Source organism: Lytechinus pictus, chromosome 2 (genome assembly GCF_037042905.1).
Source record: "Lytechinus pictus isolate F3 Inbred chromosome 2, Lp3.0, whole genome shotgun sequence".
In the NCBI taxonomy this organism is placed as follows: Eukaryota; Metazoa; Echinodermata; class Echinoidea; order Temnopleuroida; family Toxopneustidae; genus Lytechinus; species Lytechinus pictus.
The window spans coordinates 60302419-60320381 of NC_087246.1; the positions used below are offsets into that span (position 1 = coordinate 60302419).

General features: G+C 36.9%; 1 protein-coding gene across 1 annotated transcript; it reads right to left on the minus strand.

Moving 5' to 3' along the window:
• Positions 1-172: 172 nt before the first annotated feature.
• On the minus strand, positions 173-11635 carry LOC129276666 (mucin-2-like). Its single transcript, XM_064095870.1, has 8 exons — positions 11012-11635; positions 9967-10128; positions 8682-8740; positions 7831-7937; positions 7125-7294; positions 6154-6379; positions 4963-5069; positions 173-3349 (listed from the first exon to the last, which is right to left on the minus strand). The coding sequence occupies exons 1-8, from the start codon at positions 11592-11594 to the stop codon at positions 3297-3299; spliced, it is 1467 nt and encodes a 488-aa protein (XP_063951940.1). The 5' UTR covers positions 11595-11635; the 3' UTR covers positions 173-3296.
• Positions 11636-17963: the final 6328 nt, after the last annotated feature.

Here is a 17963-nt window from a genome sequence, read left to right on the forward strand (position 1 = left end):
TGATAATTAAGCCCAGGTTTTACCTTGGTCTAAACTAGAATTTTAAACCACACTTTCTATGGAATGCTGGCTTCATGATATTACTTCCAAACTCGTGGCAACTACGATATACCAATTATTGTATTTTTCTCATTTCATGGCTCAGTTAATTTTTGACAATTCTTTTTTTTTTGCAGCATGATCGATAAGAACAAGTTTTAATCGGTGAATAACTTGACAAATGGCACTCCATAAAAGTGTGGTCTAAGTTATAAACCATGGCTATCAGAATACCACTCATTTAGTCTACTATCAATTCGATCTAATTGCTGTTTGATCTGCACTTCATTTGGTCTAATATCCATTTAGTCTACTGTTCATTTAGTCTAATGCTCAGATGGTCGAATTTCCAATTCATCTTAAAATCATTTCTCACTTTTCAAAAGAAAACTTGATTTATAAACAGTTCATTAATTTTAATCATATAGAATAAGTGGTGATAGACCAGGAAAGGTGGATATCATACGGGTACCATGACATCCGGCATGACATTTGCTCCGGTGAAAATTGCTCCGATGGAAAATCTGCACGGTAAGCCAAACATAACCTCAAAAACTAAATAAACCCCTAATCCTTATTCTTACATTATTCCGAACCAAAAACTCTATTACAATCCTAACTCTTAATCCTATGCTCTCTGAGTTATTAATACCGGAGCAAATGTCGCAGGAGCAACTTTCGTGTCACCATCATGGTAACTGTGCATTTAGCCTAGCTGGACATTAGACGAAATGATAAATGGACTAAATGGCAATTAGACCAAATGTTTAGTAGACGAACTAGGATCAGAGCATGTGGAAACAAAGCAGGTGTAGACCAATGGCACTTATAACCGGTTATTGTTATACTATTCCTACCAACGTGCAGTATCCATGCTACCTATGAAAAGGCTAAATAACTATATTAATGAGAATGAAAACTTGTTTAATAATTTCATTGAAAGACTTGGTGGAATTTTTCTTAGTGATAACTTCGCTTTAATTACACAAAACCTAAAAAAAAAATTATAGTAAGACTTGAAAGTGCACAAATTACTGTCAAATATACTACTTATAGTTTATTCGTCATTTCTAAATTGTTAAATATGCAATTTGAAATGCAATACATTTATTTTTAATACAAATCACGATATTGTTATTTTTTACATGACTCCACAGCTCAAAATATTGCTTTCCTTTGTATTGTGACATCAAGAGTAAGTATTCTACATTTGAATTAAGTTGGTTTTATGTGAAAGATAGATAACGGTGTTAAATGTAAGGTTCATGTTGTGATAAATACGGTATTTCGCTTGATTGCAGTCTGCAATATTCAAATTGTTTTCTATCAAATTATTGCATGTGTAAACTATTTCACTGCTAGCCGAAAAGAGACATAGCTATAAATTGCGCCCCAAAGAAAAATTGAAAAGTAGGTAATATTTAATCTCCTTAAATTAATGTATACAACCTAGGCACATCCTTAAAGGCCTAAGACGATTTAATATTCTAAGAATAAATAAAAGTGGAAATCACGACTCTGATTGGTAAGATTTACAAATTTAACATTTGAATTAATCATTGGATCCCAAAAGAAAATTAGTTATCTTATCGTGTCTTAAAAATAAAAAAATTGTTGTGAGGGTGTATGAAGCTACCATCTTTTCAATCATCCTTTATGCCAGTAAAATCTGGGAAATGACGGTAAGAGACAGACAAAGGCTAGATGCTTTCCATCACAATTGTTTACGAAGGATCTTAAATATCTCATGGAGGGAACACATTACAAATGAAGATGTAAGGAACCAAAGAAACCCAAAAGTTACTCAGCCCAATAATTGCAAAACGAAGGCTGATATGGCTTGGTCACGTCCTAAGGATACCAGAAAGCAGCATAGTCAGGACGGCTGTTACATGGAAACCAGGAGGAGGGAAAAGGAAAAGAGGGAGACCACATCTAACATGGTAGAGAACAATTAAAAGAGATCTTACTGATCGGGACACAACTTGGAACGAAGCAGTCCTCATCGCCCAGGATCGACGCCAGTGGCGGACCCTTAAAGATCAATGTCCACATGTGGATGGAACGAGCTAAGGTCTAATTAGGTCCAAGGTAATTTTTTAATGATTATTACTGGCTTCATCATGATTATCATACATAACCAATTATTTTTTGTCATGTATACCAATTACATTCATGTGAATTTTCATTCTATGAAAATGCAAAACCCTCAACCTATTGAATCGACTTTTGCTTGATACGACTTATACTACGAAAAATGTATTAAACATCATCATAATTTTATAAATCTTTTTTCTTAGTTAATCGTATGAAAATATATTACTGTCAACCTCAAAAACTAAAACTAAGATTTGGTTAATCTAATCACATTTTGGGTCACAATGAATAAATAATCTAAAAACATGACTCACTTGCTTTAAAATATCAAAATCAAAGTACAGTAAAATATACTTACTCATTTGAGGAAAACTGAACACCGTTAATGAAAAATTTCATTTACAGTCTCTTTTATGATACATAGATAAAAGATAAGAGTATGAAAGAAGTTGAAACGAATTATTTAACTTTGAAAAAATAATTTCACAAGCTACATATATATACTGTATATCAATAATAAATTATACATATCGCAGGTCAGATACAATGAATATTTTTCGTACATTATCATAATTCTTCAAATGCTTACATTTCAAGTTCAACTTATATTTTTTTATATATAATAATATCAATTTATAATCTTCAGTAATACAATGCACACATACACATTCTTCTCTCTGTACACATAGTTTATATATTCACACATCTATGGCATCAATTTAGATAAGATTATTTTCTAAAACTATAAATATATCAATATCTTTCTTTACATAATTATTGCAGAACATATAAATACAACTTTGTCATAACACAAGTCTTACAATGATATTCTTTAAATGACAATATTTCTCATAAATTAATCATACATCCAATATGCTAAATATTCCACCATAATAAAAATGCCCGTTGATTAATGGTGTATTATTAAACAAGGTGTAGATAGTTAGCTTCGTATAGGAGCTTTGGCCTATTGACTAAAACCTTACATTCAAACGCAACTAAAACACACAAAACAAACAAGCCATGAATGCATGCTCCCCATTGGTTGAAAGTCAAGTTTTGATATTTTGAATTGCATTCAATTGCAAGGTTTCATTTAACAGGTTCCTGGACGGTGTTACACAGAAGCAGGTCACTGCCATAGGATAAAAAAAATCATTCTAGAAATTTCTCAGGATGTAGATATCGGGATTCCCATCGATTTCCTGTTTCCCTGTAAACGTAAAAAAATATTATAAAAAAATGAGTTAACAGAAAATATCAAGCTCCCATTAGGGAAATCAGCGTATAGACGCTAAATATATGACATAAAATTGAACATTTCGCAAAAATATTTGCTTTATAAATACAAGTGAAAAGATATTACGTTGCATTTAAGATGATCTTCCCTTTTTGCTCGTTGACTTCTGATCCCCCTCTTCCCTCAGGGACCGCGGAACCGGGGTGGGGGGCTGAGGGGCTTTAACCCCCTTTTTTTCCAAAACCGTGTACAAAAGCGTAAAAAGGACCATCTGATTGTTTTTTTTGCATGGTCAATCCCCCACTTTTGGCTTAGCCCCCCCCCCCCCACTTTCAAAACCGTTCCGCGGCCCTCGTCCCTCATTTTCCCCTTCTTTAAACCCCTGAAAGTGGCGCCCCGGAAGATACAAAATACAAGCAGTATTAATTTGGATGTAAAGGACAGATTTTAGCGTGTTTCTGCAAAATACTTTTCTTGCTGTTTCTATAGTGTAAGTATAAATGTCACGATAACACATCAGTGCACTGGCTTACAGATGGGAGGGGGGGGGGGGCTTGGGGAACCATGGCCCCTAAAGCTTTACTGGGGAGAAAAGGGAGGGGGAGAAAAGGAAAGGAAATGGGTGAAATATAATATCATTTACTGAATAGTATGTCAAAATCTATCACACAATATGAATTCAGGTTCCACATAAATCACAATCACATGCTAAACAGAAAAACAGGGGATACATACATGGGAAAATAATTTTCCCTCCACTGGTTTAGGGAATAGCACACAGCTTAATGAAAAAGGCGGGAAATCTTTAACTAAATATAATGATCGACAATAATCATGATAATCGCGTAAAAATGAGAAATGGAAGTATTGGCGGAAGGAAATGCGCTCGACAGAGAAACAAATAGAAGGATTTCGTTTTCAAAAGAAAAAAGAAAGAAAATATCTCACTCAACAGGAATAGCAGGGAATGACAATAAAATACAAACTCAATTAATGATACCAACGTTTGTTTACTCCTGCGCATGTATGTTGATGCAAAAGCAGTAAGGTGGGGAAAATTAGAAATATCACTCTGGCATGTTTTGTTTTTTCAGATCATAAGTACCGTAATAGAATGCAGTGAATCACATTAATTTAATTACGAATTTTACCTAGTATAATTTCTTCAAGTATTTAGTATTCTCTTGGTAAAAAATGTAGTATTGTATACATATTTTCAATTAAAGGCATGGTTAACAATATACAATCATTTATTAAATGTATAAAATGTAGAGGTATATTGTTAATAAAGTTATATATTAAACGAATAAAACGGGTAGTAAAGCTGCCATATGAAGGTCATTAAAATGAAATATTTTTTTCATTTCTAAATGAGATATTTATAAATTTCATTTTTAAATGAAATATTAAAAAACTGATAATATTGAAAAGTATACTCCTATATCGTTTTCAATTTCATATGACAGTAATTATTTGTAATTGATTGAATAAACTTGAAATTATTTCCACATCTCAATGAAAACGAATGAGAACGTGGTGGGATCATGGAAATGTTTGAAAAAAAAAACATCTGGAAACAAGCTTACAGGTAAAGCGCTGATCCAAAGGTTGTACTATGGGTTCGACTCTCGTAGAACGAACTTGTCTCTGATGCCATTGCCACCATCTCTGGTTTTGGTAGATTTTCATCTTTCTATATGTTGCAAGAATAATATGATATTAACAATGAGATATTTACTATTTTAAATGAGTATTTGTTCCTCCTGCTCAGACAAGGGTTGAAGGGTTTGAGAGCGGGCATGCTGTTTGTTTTGTACTTAAAATGGGTGTTGTGTCTCCGCTTATATGAGAAGTGTCCCTCCCTACTTTGAAGTGGATATATTTCTTTCTTTTTTTTGCTCACTTGTCAAAATTGATGGCGTCGATGACGTCGTTTCGCTAGAGAGTTTTAAATTGCTCTCTCTTTAAATTCATGTAAATTCCGATTCATACAGAATAATAATCGATCAAAAAGTTAACATCGATCTTGTCATTAAGTCATTTGGAGTTAGAACTCGGAGGCGAGAAAGTTTCACCTGATGCGAATGCGTCTTCAGTTTGTGCGTCAAGGGGTATAATTCTGCCAATAAGTTGAGCTGAGACCCGTCAGTGTGGTCCGTTTCCGACTCTAATAAAACTATGGTAACTTTATCATTATTCTAACTACCATGGAAACCTTGAGGGTGACTGGTTTCTGAGTCCTGCTACCACGGAAGTTGCCAATATGGCAAAGTTACCATTATTTTTAACTCTTAATGAAACAGTCTCATGCAAGATCGGAACCTTTCCCCTCGAATCCTATATGCATGTTATTCTAATTCAGTTATACACTCTATAAATGCAAAATGCACAGGCCAAATGTAAGGTCTTCTAAAGGAATGACAAAAGCTATTCATCTGTAGTGACCCAATGAGTAACCCAATTGTCTTTAGACAGAACAGAACATCCCTGCAGCCTATAAAGTAGATTGTTGCTATGACAGGCAAGAACTTGGTAAAGTTGTTGACTGATTTTCTGAAGTGCCGTTTCATGCTTTTCGTACCTTGCCCCTTTTCTTGGGATTTTCTGTTCATTCCAATAAAGGCAAAATTTATGCCGTCTCCGAATTTGTGGGGGCAAAGCTGTGTGTATTACTACATATAATTTCCAGTGACCATGAGGGTGAAAAACAACTTTCGCTTTATTGAACCAATTTAAGTAAAGGAGAGGTCTGATAATGTGAATTTATTTCAACTTACAGCGCAAGGAGACAGATGGCAACCATGATAAGCGGTATCACAGTCAGCAGGCATATACCAACGATCCATGCCGTGTTCAGACCGGGAGACGTTTCCTCTGGTTGTACGTCGTCAACCATGCCGAGAGTGACATTGCTGATCGACACACCAAGCTGGGATTCGATGACGTCGAGGTTGTCATTGATGGCGGCGAGAACGACATCCTGGGGTATGTATATCATGGTATCTATTCGAGAAAATAATTATAAAACAGTGGTAAATATGGTCGCTCTCATTTCTGAATTTATGTGTGTTTATTAGAGGGAGAAAGATCAACATTCTTTGGAAAATAATGAAATTGATCTATCAAACATGTCGGATCTCTCTGATTGCAGTGTTATTCTCGAGAAAATCTATTTAGAGTTGGTAAGCAATAATATTGAGCAATAATTATTTTGCATGTTTAGGTTACACTTCGATACTAAACTGCATCGCCTGTGAACAGTAAGTTTGCTTGTTACTGCACGAAGTCAATATAAATACAGTTGAACAAACTTCTGAAAGGATATAATTGCGAAGGATATCAAAACAAGAATACGAAATATAAAGTGGTTACTTTGAGTTGCCAGAATTTTCATCTCCTGGGGGCGGGGTCAATATATTGACAATCCCGTGTATATACCCGTGAAGTAAACGCATGAAAACGTGTAAAACCTTTTACCTTTCCGCTTTATGTACACTTTTCAGACAAAAAGTGTTCCTGTGACATAAGATATGTCCAAGACCTGACCGACATAGCAACATATAAAGTATGCAAATTAGAGTAGAACTAAAATGTATAGTATGTAGCTTTAAATCACGGTTGGCATCTTCCATACTTTGTCATTTAGTCAAGATACCGTCCGATAATATTTTCAGCATACTGTTATAGTCCCTAGCTTGCTTGAATATATTTTTGACTTAACAGTTTAGAAGCCGACCGCCCAATTTACCTGAGTCAGGTGCACTTCTACTGCTTCCTTCCTCGCATGATGACGTCATAGAAGTCGGTTCGATGTAGACGGCGGTCTCGGTCGCCAAACCGGAACCGACATTGCTCTCTATTGGATATCCACTCACGATCTTAACGTCGTTAGCTGATGCAAAATTTATCCGACCAGACCTGTGTTTAAAGAGATAAAAATCAATCCGAGCTACATCTTACTGCGATGAAATATACGAACAGAAAAGATAAATCCCATTGTAGGGGAATGCTGATAATTCACATCACTATTAGTTGTTGTTCAAGTGAAGGAGATTGACATTTCCATTGTGCCTAAATTATATTGTATGCGTCCATTTTAGAGCAATAAGAATGACAAAAACCTGCCTTGGTTTTCAAATTCTGTCCGATATGGTATTTAAATCATATAATGGTAGAAGTAGAAGTAGTATATAGTAGTAGTACTACCATTATTATTACTACTATACTACTACTGCTGTACTCATACTCCTCCTCCTACTACTAATACTACTACTGTGCTGCTGCTGCTGCTGCTACTGCTACTTCTATTGCGTATATATGCTTCTGCAGATTTCAATCATGCTGTTATTGTTTTTTTTTTAGTTAGCCACATTTTTTTTTCAATTGTAATGTACAAGTTTAATCACCAAAACAAACCAAAACATGGGCAAAGATAGTATTCTGTTATCATTTACGTTGCTTTTTCTCCGTAATTTGGACAACACTGGCCGAAGTTGGTGTTACAGTAATCTGAAGTAACCTGGGCGATGGCATCAAGTAGAATGTCCTGAATCTGCAACCACTATAACAGAAAGTAAATGAATGGAAGGTTAAGTATCTTTTGTTTATTGTTATTTCCAAAGTCAATCCTGAAATATTAAAGAGATCGTTCTTAATCAATTAGTTTGTAATTATAAACAATATTTTTGAGGTTCTAGACTTCTAAACCAATGAAGTTAGCGTGCAATATAAGATAATTTATGCGATGAAATAGCTACACAGCTGGCTCACGTTGTCTCAAACCAGTCTTCACAATGCATTCATGTACATGACTTTGTATTTAAAAAAAATTAAAAATCAAAACATTATTTAAATAAAAGCGTATCAGGCGATGGCCTGATAACTTTGTAGAAAGTCATAAAATGTAATCCAGCGAAAATGACGAAATCTAACTAAAACAATATATATACCTATACAATGTATACCTATACTGTATTCAATTTATGTTGCCCTGTATTACGTTCGTTTAGAACTGATAACCTGGGCATATTATTGTATTTGATTCCCTTTTTTACGAATAAAAGGTGATTTATAAAAAAAAAAAAAAAAAAAAAAAACAGAAGAAATGATTAAAATATTTGAATAATACTATCTATCTCATGATTTTGCCCTGCAACCCTCTCCCTTTAACCCCCTTCCTTTTCCCTCATTCTTTCTCTCTCTATCTCTCTCTTTCATTCGCCCTCAGTCTTCTTGTGTCTGTTTTCCTAAATATCCCAAATTATGTTCGTGCGTTTATAGCTTATGAACAAAAGTTCATTCTCACGGTAATCATGTCGACGTTGATCAAAATCACGATAGAAATCCGGATTTCTGCTTGTGGAGCTGAAAAGGAAAGCAAAACAAAACAAAATAACACAAAACAAAAAACCCTCAGTTTTAATGAAATAACTTGAATAATTTCATTGATCGCCACTCCGGAGTTAGGCATATATTCTCTTTTAAACCGGCTTTCGTGCTAAACAAGAACTTCTTTTCCTTTTTCCTATTCCAATGTTTAATAAAATCAACTTTTATAATCCTGCCTCAACTGCATTTACAAGTTTATTGACAAATACAATCGTGCTAGATGGTGATCAAGTAGGCCTACACCATTAAAGGTAAAGTCCACCCCAGAAAATGTTAACTTGAATCAACAAAGAAAAATCAAACAAGCATAACGCTAAGAATTTCATCAAAATCGGATGTAAAATAAGAAAGTTATGACACTTTAAAGTTTTGCTTATTTTTCACTAAACAGTTATATGCACAACTCAGGGATATATACATATGTGGAGCGTTGTGGCCCAGTGGATTAGTCTTCGGACTTTGAAACAGAGGGTCGTGGGTTCGAATCCCAGCCATGGCGTAATTTCCTTCAGCAAGAAACTGATCCACAGTGTGCTGCACTCAACCCAGGTGAGGTAAATGGGTACCGGTAGGAAGTAATTCCTTAAAAAGCTGTGTGCGCTATGAACGCCTAGCTTAACCGGGTAATATAGGAGCGCCTTGAGCACCTAACAAGGTGGATATGTGCGCAATATAAATACCCTATATTATTATTATTATTATATGAAAGATTCGGTGATTTCATTTTTTTTATACAGATTTGACAATAATGACCAACTTGACGGAAGTACAAAATGTTAGAACAGTGGTAATTTATATGTTTAAAAAAAAAGGGGGAATACAACTTTGTATCACATGACAAACAAAAGAAACAGTGAGTGGATGATGCCATCAGTTCCCTCAGTTGCATACCGACCAAGGATATGCGTATAACTCTTTTTTTGTGTGTGAAATTGAGCAAAATTTCTAAATGTCCGAACTTTCTTATTTTACATCCGATGTCGATGAAATTTTCAGTTTTATGCTTGTTGGATTTTTCCCTTTTTATTCGAATTAATATTTTGCTGGGGGTAGACTTGCCCTTTAAAGAAATCTTTCAAAGCTAAAGTTAACAAACAAAACGAAAGCGCACATCCTATATAACATCCTCTATAAAACACATCCTATATCGCACCCATTCCATGAAACAATGTAGGGGAAAAAGCAACCACTGTGGGACTCACTTGAGCAATCGTCGCCTTGAAATCCTCCGGTACAAGCACAAGTGCAATCATCTCGATCTATCGTTCCTCCATTATTGCATGCAATACTAGAACAAGAAGATGGCGAGGCCGCCGTCGTTGGGTCGGATTTAGTTGTCGTTGGGTCCGGCCCTGCTGTTGTCACTGATAGTGGATACAATAAGAGGTAGTAGATACACATTTCTATTCATGGTTTGGTCACTGATTTCGATGTTTATTTAAATAAAAGTGAAAAAAAAAATCTGAGGTAAACGGCCTAATCTGCTGCATGGTTTGATTGATTGAAAATCACATTTATTTCCTTCAAACAGATACAAAATAATATTTGACATAGTAACGAATACAGTATATATTTCGACACAATTTTGAAGGAGGCGAAAACCCGGAAAGCAGAGCTTGAGTTGGGGTCGCCAGATACAAATAAATAACAAGTTACGTACTGTAATGACATCATATGTAATTGCATATAAATAAGAAAGTTAAGAGTAGAAAAAGAAACACAGATGGAGAAGAGGGAGAAGAAATGTAGGCATTAGAAGATAAGTTCATTTGAATAACAGAGTAAACTGGTCGCAATTACGTAACATTGGTACATGTATAAAGAGCTTGAGTGATTTTGTCTAGCAGAGCAACAGGTAAGGCATGTGCATTAATTAACATTAGAAATGGAAGGTAGTTCAAGCATGTCAACATGTCAATGTCAATGGTTTAGCACAGAGTTAACGATATTAGGACGACAAGCGTTAAATCTAAGAAATAGTGATATTAAAAAAAAAACTGCAAAACCATTCTGTACTACATTTGTTTATTTGGTCGAAACTGTCCGGAAAATTGAGTCTAAAAGTGTCCAGACAGTATGTAAATTGATAAACTGTGAAAAGTAGTGAGTGCAATTAAGTTAATATGCCAAAAGAAAGAATATAATTCTTAAATTAGTCCGTCGACTGAGATAGAACAAATATCCATGATCGGAATAATTAAGATTGACTTAAAATCTAAACACGTCCACGACTTCTCTTTCATTTACCGTTTGATACCGTAGAAATAGCTGAAAATTGGCTTTTTGTACTTGGTGTAGAACTGGTGCTAAGTGCAGTGGTACTGGAAATGGTTGGTGTATATGTGATAATGCTAGTAAGCGAAAATGAATAGTCAAACAGTGTGGTGTCAGCGTCAATGAGTGTAGAGCTTGGATGGCTTGGGGTGTTGGTAAAATCGATAGTTGTGCTCAGGTAATCACTTGGTGCAGTGCTCACAAAATGTGGTGTCGAGATTAAATCACTTGGAGGAGTGTTTAAATCACTTTGAGTGGTGCTAGAATCATGCGACTTAGTGCTCAAATCACTCTGTGAACCACTATGACTACTCCGATCGCTCGGTGCTGTGCTTGATTCAGTGCTTGAGTAATCAGATGTAGTGATCGGCTCATTCAAAGTGGAGATCAAGTATCTCAGTGTAGTGCTTGAATCACTCGGTGCTGTGCTTGGATCTTTCAGAGTAGTGCTTGAATCGCTAGGTGTTGTGATCAAGTTACTCTGTGTATACGTGGCATGTCCGTGCGTCACTGAAGTGAGAGCCAAATCAGTTACAGGATTGGTCGGTGTTTCCATGTCTGGTGTAATTGTGGTGAGAATGATACTTGGTGCTGCGGTGTGCAATGAATTCGTAGCATCAGTAACTCCCTCTGTTGTTACATCTGCAAACAATGATAAAGTGATCTGAAAGGTAAAAGCTGTATATCAGGTACTCTTTAATTTTTCGTTCATAGAGGGGGGGGGGGGTCTTTTTGGGAGTTAAGGTAGAATGAGTATCTACTGTCCTCTGTGGTGAAAATTTGAGATTTAAAAAGTTGATTTTAATATCCCCATTGACTGAATTATATGCCAAGTAATAGACAAGATATATGAGATATTTTTAACACATCGTTTCCGTAACGATTTTAGGAGCGTTATTGAAATTAGGGAGTTTGCGATTTACTGCCGTATTGCTGGAGTCGGCTAAGTCGCAAAACAACGGAAATGTAAAGTGAACAGTATTTCTGTGACAGGCATCATCACAGGTAAGGCAGAATAATAAACGAATTCTATCTAAGAAGTTTTCACGGCATTACTGAGGTAAAATTGTCGCGAAGAGGTCGAGTATATGCTCTTTAGCTAGGAGTCAAAACTCTGCTGTTGGGACAAGGGAGTATATAAGAAATGCTGTCGTTTGACGGATGTGAGCTTCTATACGACGGTTGACAACTATTATCTCTGCGGTAAGGTGTTACAGTGTTATCGTCCAGCGAATAGATCGTTTCGATTTGGGACGAGAAAGTACTCGCGTTGACGTATTGGACATGTTTCAAGAAACCAAAAAGTCTATATAGTCATGCACAATTAAAACTGAGAAACCAGTCGTGAGAAATGAATGAATGAGGAAACCTCAGAGTTGGCGCATGCGCAGACGGTTTAGTCCTAAATTTCATCGTCGTCATGGTCGTAGAAGCATCAGTGGTGCAAACGAAAGCCCCTTAATTCCCTAAAACTATTTACATGGTATCGATTGTGAGTGCAGGTTGGAGAGGTCATATTCGATTGTGGTTCAGTTAATTGCCAATTCGACCTATCGAACTAAATCATAAGCCTCCTGTGGTGTTAGATTTTATTAAGTTATTGCAAAGAGTTATAATAACGGCGACATCTTTAAATTCTAGGGTCACTCTGGCTCGCCATTGACAGCGCTATTAATGACTTAGACCTATGCGCATATTAAATATTGCAAAAAAATCCAACAATTGTATCCGACTATCACCTTGATTTGACCAAAATTAAGGTGATCCGGGTTTAGTTTTATTTTTTAAAAAAGATATTATGATATATATTATATTTATATATATATACATACATACATATATATATATATATATATATATATATATAAATGAAATACCAACTCGATGATGCCATAATCTACCACTGACACAAAACATAAGTGACTAATGCCAAAGACAAGTGGTACAGCTACCATTTGGGGATAGGTTTTGGTAGAGTGGAAACTAATGAGTCAGAAAAAACAACCTTTTCAAACACAAATGATTTATATTTGAAGTCTCCGCCTTCTTTAGAGCTATAAAATGATACATAGGCACTGTATATCTCTTACTGTATAGAGGGTAGCTTTGCTTTCAGTATACCGTCATATGGTCTGTATCGTAGCCTGAAAAAGGTACGAAATGAGTAACACAAGAAAAGTCAGGGTATAGTGGTTCATTTACATCTTACTGTAGCGTTACTAAATCTTAAGTAGTGTTATTTTATTTCTGGTGACAAATGTTAACCCATAATAAAAAAACAAAAAATTAAAATCGCAATTTCTACCCCATGTTGCGTCCTGTAATCTGTTCATTAGTCATACGCATTAAGTAAGTTATTCGTTAACGTCTTGATTTGTTCCATCCGTTGTTTCTCCTCCATCATGAATTAGATATATGCTTCATTTGGATAAATTGATTTTTTTGAAGGTTTTTGATAAGTGGTTGCATCATCTTTAATAATATTTATGCTAGGGTTCATAGCAGTTCTTGCAATTTGAATTCGTCATCAATAAAATGTATGTTTGTTTAAGAGTCGTAGGTTCATTAAGTACATTCCCTCTAAGTTGAAGGAGCTGTTCTTTGTGGATGGATCGCTGTTTTATGGTTCATTCTGAGATCTGTGGTAAGTCCAAAAGTAGTAGTTGTGTCATATGTTGTAGGTAGTAGTGTAGTTACTTTACCTATTGCCTATTACCTATCAGTTGTGATGCTTTTGACTCAGCAGATGTTATTTTTTTAGTAGTTGTACTCGAAGTTGCCTCTTGACCTACAGTCACAAAATGTAGATGTCTTTATTAGTCGTTAGTCAAAATCGTTGCTGAATGATACCTCCTAGATAAGTCATGGAATAAGCATGTGTACATTTATTGTCATACCTGCTGTCTTCCCTTGATTAGCAAGTACAAAATCTGTACTTTCTATAGCTTATATTTTACCTAACATTATGATAATTGTGGTCTCTTGGGCTGTTGTTCTCATGAAAGTAACCCCATTTTGAGTTGAAGCATCGGGTGTCCAGTCTTGATCAGTGGTTATAGCAAGTGCTGTCTGTTGGTTCGTTGTTTTCACGGCTGTTATTCCCTCTCCAGTGCTAGTATCTACATGTGTCGTTGGACCAGTCGTCGAAAAGGTTGTCTCTGCAACGTGAGTTGTTTCCTTCTGAGTTATCAAGGCTTCAGATGTTTGCTGATCATTCGTAGGATAAGGTGTGTGGTGGATTGTCGTTGTGTCAACAGTTGTTTCTTCTTTTGTAGTTGAGTCTGTAGCTTGTTGATCCGTGGAAACCACAGGAGTTGTCTGTTTGTCGTTATCGAGCATTGTTTTTTGATTCCCTGTTGTTTCAGCATTTGTAACCCGATTAATGGTTGTCTGTTTCTCACCTGGCGATTCCGTAGTTAAAGTTCTTTGATCTGATGTCACTGGAGTGGTTCCTTGTTTGAAGGTCCTTGTTTTATCTGATGTTTGATCAATTGTGGTCAAATCTGTCGAGTATTCTTGATAAGTTGTTGCCTCGTCCTGCACTGTTTGACTTACTTCATCTCCAGTGGATGCGTCGGATGTGATTTCTTGTTCTGTGGTTATCACAGTAGTAGTCTGCTTTGTATGCGTTCTCTCAATAATTGTTCCTGTTTCAGTTAGTTCGTCTGGTGTCGTGTCTTGATTCGTTGTCATTAAAATGGTTGTCTGTTGTGTTGATGTTGTATCAGCAGTTGGTAGTTCTTTAGTTGTTATGTCTGTAATTGAATCTTGACCTGTGGTCACAAAAATTGATGGATTTTGATCAGTTGTGAGTTCGTTTAGTACCGTTCCTTGATAACTTGTTGAGGTAGGGGTATTTTCGGGATAGGTTATGGTTTTGTCGGCTGTTTGACCATACGTCATAACATCCGTTGTAAGTTCTTGATCAGTCGTTGCGTCATAATCATGTCGCATGGTTGTCATTTCACCTATCGTTGTACCTATTGTTGCCTCTTTTGTTCTTTGTGTCGTGGAAGTTATTCCATTTCGAGTGGAAGCACCAGGTATCAAGCCTTGATCAGTTGTTATAGCAAGTGCTGTCTGTTGGTTCGTTGTTTTTTCGGCTGTTGTTCCCTCTTCAGTGCTAGTATCGACAGGTGTCGTTGGACCAGTCGTCGAAAAGGTTGTCTCTGCTACGTGAGTTGTTTCCTTCTGAGTTATCATGGCTTCAGATGTTTGCTGTTCATTCGTAGGATAAGGTGTGTGGTGGATTGTTGTGTCAACAGTTGTTTCTTCTTTTGTAGTTGCGTCTGTAGCTCGTTGATCCGTGGAAACCACAGGAGTTGTCTTTTTGTCGTTATTGAGCGTTGTTTGTGGATTCCCTGTTGTTTCAACATTTGTAACCTGATTAATGGTAGTCTGTTTCTCACTTGGTGATTCCGTAGTTACAGTTCCTTGATCTGATGTCACTGAAGTGGTTCCTTGTTGGAAGGTCGTTGTTTTATCTGCTGTTTGATCAATTGTGGTCAAATCTGTCGTGTATTCTTGATAAGTTGTTGCCTCCTCCTGCACTGTTTGACTTATTGCATCTCGAGTCGATGCTACGGTTGTCACTTCTTGATCTGTGATTATTAACCCTGTTGTCTGTTTGGTATCTGCTTCCTCGGTAGTTGATCCTTGTTCAAAAGATTCGTTGGGTGTCGTGTCTTGATCCGTTGTCATTAAAATGGTCGTCTGCTGTGTTAATATCTGAGTTGTCGTTTGTTCTTCCGTAGTCGTGTCTGCAGTTGTTTCTGCACCTGTGGTCACAACAGTCGTTTCATCAATTGTTATTCTGTCTGCAGTTGTTTCGCGTTCTGTTGTAAAGAAAGTAGGTTCGATCGTTGTTGTGTCGTAGGTTGTCCCCACTTGTTTTGTTGTGTCTGTTATGACAATACTTGTCAAATGTTGATTCGTTCCGGCAAATCTTTCTGTGCTGACTCCATTTGTTGAAAACGTAATTTTATTTGTCTGCTCCTGGAATGTTGTCAGTATATCAGCCGTGGTATCAGTTATGATATCATGGCCAGTCGTGCTTTGTTGAAAGTTCCTTGTTTTATCTGCTGTTTGTCCATGTGTTGTCATATCTTTCGTAGATTGTTGATAAGTGCTTGCATCGTCTCGTACAGTCGTCGTGCTTGCCGTTGTCTCTCGCATTGTATGGCTTGTAGTAGTTACTTCATCTCCAGTGGATGCGTCGGATGTCATTTCTTGTCCTGTGGTTATCACAGTAGTAGTCTGCTTTGTATGCGTTCTCTCAATAATTGTTCCTGTTACTGGTAGTTCGTCTGGTGTCGTGTCTTGATCCGTTGTCATTAAAATGGTTGTCTGTTGTGTTGATGTTGTATCAGCAGTTGGTAGTTCTTGAGTTGTTATGTCCGTAATTAAATCTTGACCTGTGGTCACAAAAATTGATGGATGTTGATCAGTTGTGAGTTCGTTTAGTACCGTTCCTTGATAACTTGTTGAGGTAGGGGAATTTTCGGAATAGGTCATGGTTTTGTCGTCTGTTTGACCATACGTCATAACATCCGTTGTAAGTTCTTGATCAGTCGTTGCGTCATAATCATGTCGCATGGTTGTCATTTCACCTATCGTTGTACCTATTGTTGCCTCTTTTGTTCTTTGTGTCGTGGAAGTTATTCCATTTCGAGTGGAAGCACCAGGTATCAAGCCTTGATCAGTTGTTATAGCAAGTGCTGTCTGTTGGTTCGTTGTTTTCTCGGCTGTCGTTCCCTCTTCAGTGCTAGTATCGACAGGTGTCGTTGGACCAGTCGTCGAAAAGGTTGTCTCTGCTACGTGAGTTGTTTCCTTCTGAGTTATCATGGCTTCAGATGTTTGCTGTTCATTCGGAGGATAAGGTGTGTGGTGGATTGTTGTGTCAACAGTTGTTTCTTCTTTTGTAGTTGCGTCTGTAGCTCGTTGATCCGTGGAAACCACAGGAGTTGTCTTTTTGACGTTATTGAGCGTTGTTTGTGGATTCCCTGTTGTTTCAACATTTGTAACCTGATTAATGGTAGTCTGTTTCTCACTTGGTGATTCCGTAGTTACAGTTCCTTGATCTGATGTCACTGGAGTGGTTCCTTGTTGGAAGGTCGTTGTTTTATCTGCTGTTTGATCAATTGTGGTCAAATCTGTCGTGTATTCTTGATAAGTTGTTGCCTCCTCCTGCACTGTTTGACTTATTGCATCTCGAGTCGATGCTACGGTTGTCACTTCTTGATCTGTGATTATTAACCCTGTTGTCTGTTTGGTATCTGCTTCCTCGGTAGTTGATCCTTGTTCAAAAGATTCGTTGGGTGTCGTGTCTTGATCCGTTGTCATTAAAATGGTCTTCTGCTGTGTTAATATCTGAGTTGTCGTTTGTTCTTCAGTAGTCGTGTCTGCAGTTGTTTCTGCACCTGTGGTCACAACAGTCGTTTCATCAATTGTTATTCTGTCTGCAGTTGTTTCGCGTTCTGTTGTAAAGAAAGTAGGTTCGATCGTTGTTGTGTCGTAGGTTGTCCCCACTTGTTTTGTTGTGTCTGTTGTTGCTCCTTCGTCTGTTATGACAATACTTGTCAAATGTTGATTCGTTGTTCCGGCAAATCTTTCTGTACTGACTCCATTTGTTGAAAACGTCATTTTATTTGTCTGCTCCTGGAATGTTGTCAGTATATCAGCCGTGGTATCAGTTATGATATCATGGCCAGTCGTGCTTTGTTGAAAGTTCGTTGTTTTATCTGCTGTTTGTCCATGTGTTGTCATATCTTTCGTAGATTGTTGATAAGTGCTTGCATCGTCTCGTACAGTCGTCGTGCTTGCCGTTGTCTCTCGCATTGTATGGCTTGTAGTAGTTACTTCATCTCCAGTGGATGCGTCGGATGTCATTTCTTGTCCTGTGGTTATCACAGTAGTAGTCTGCTTT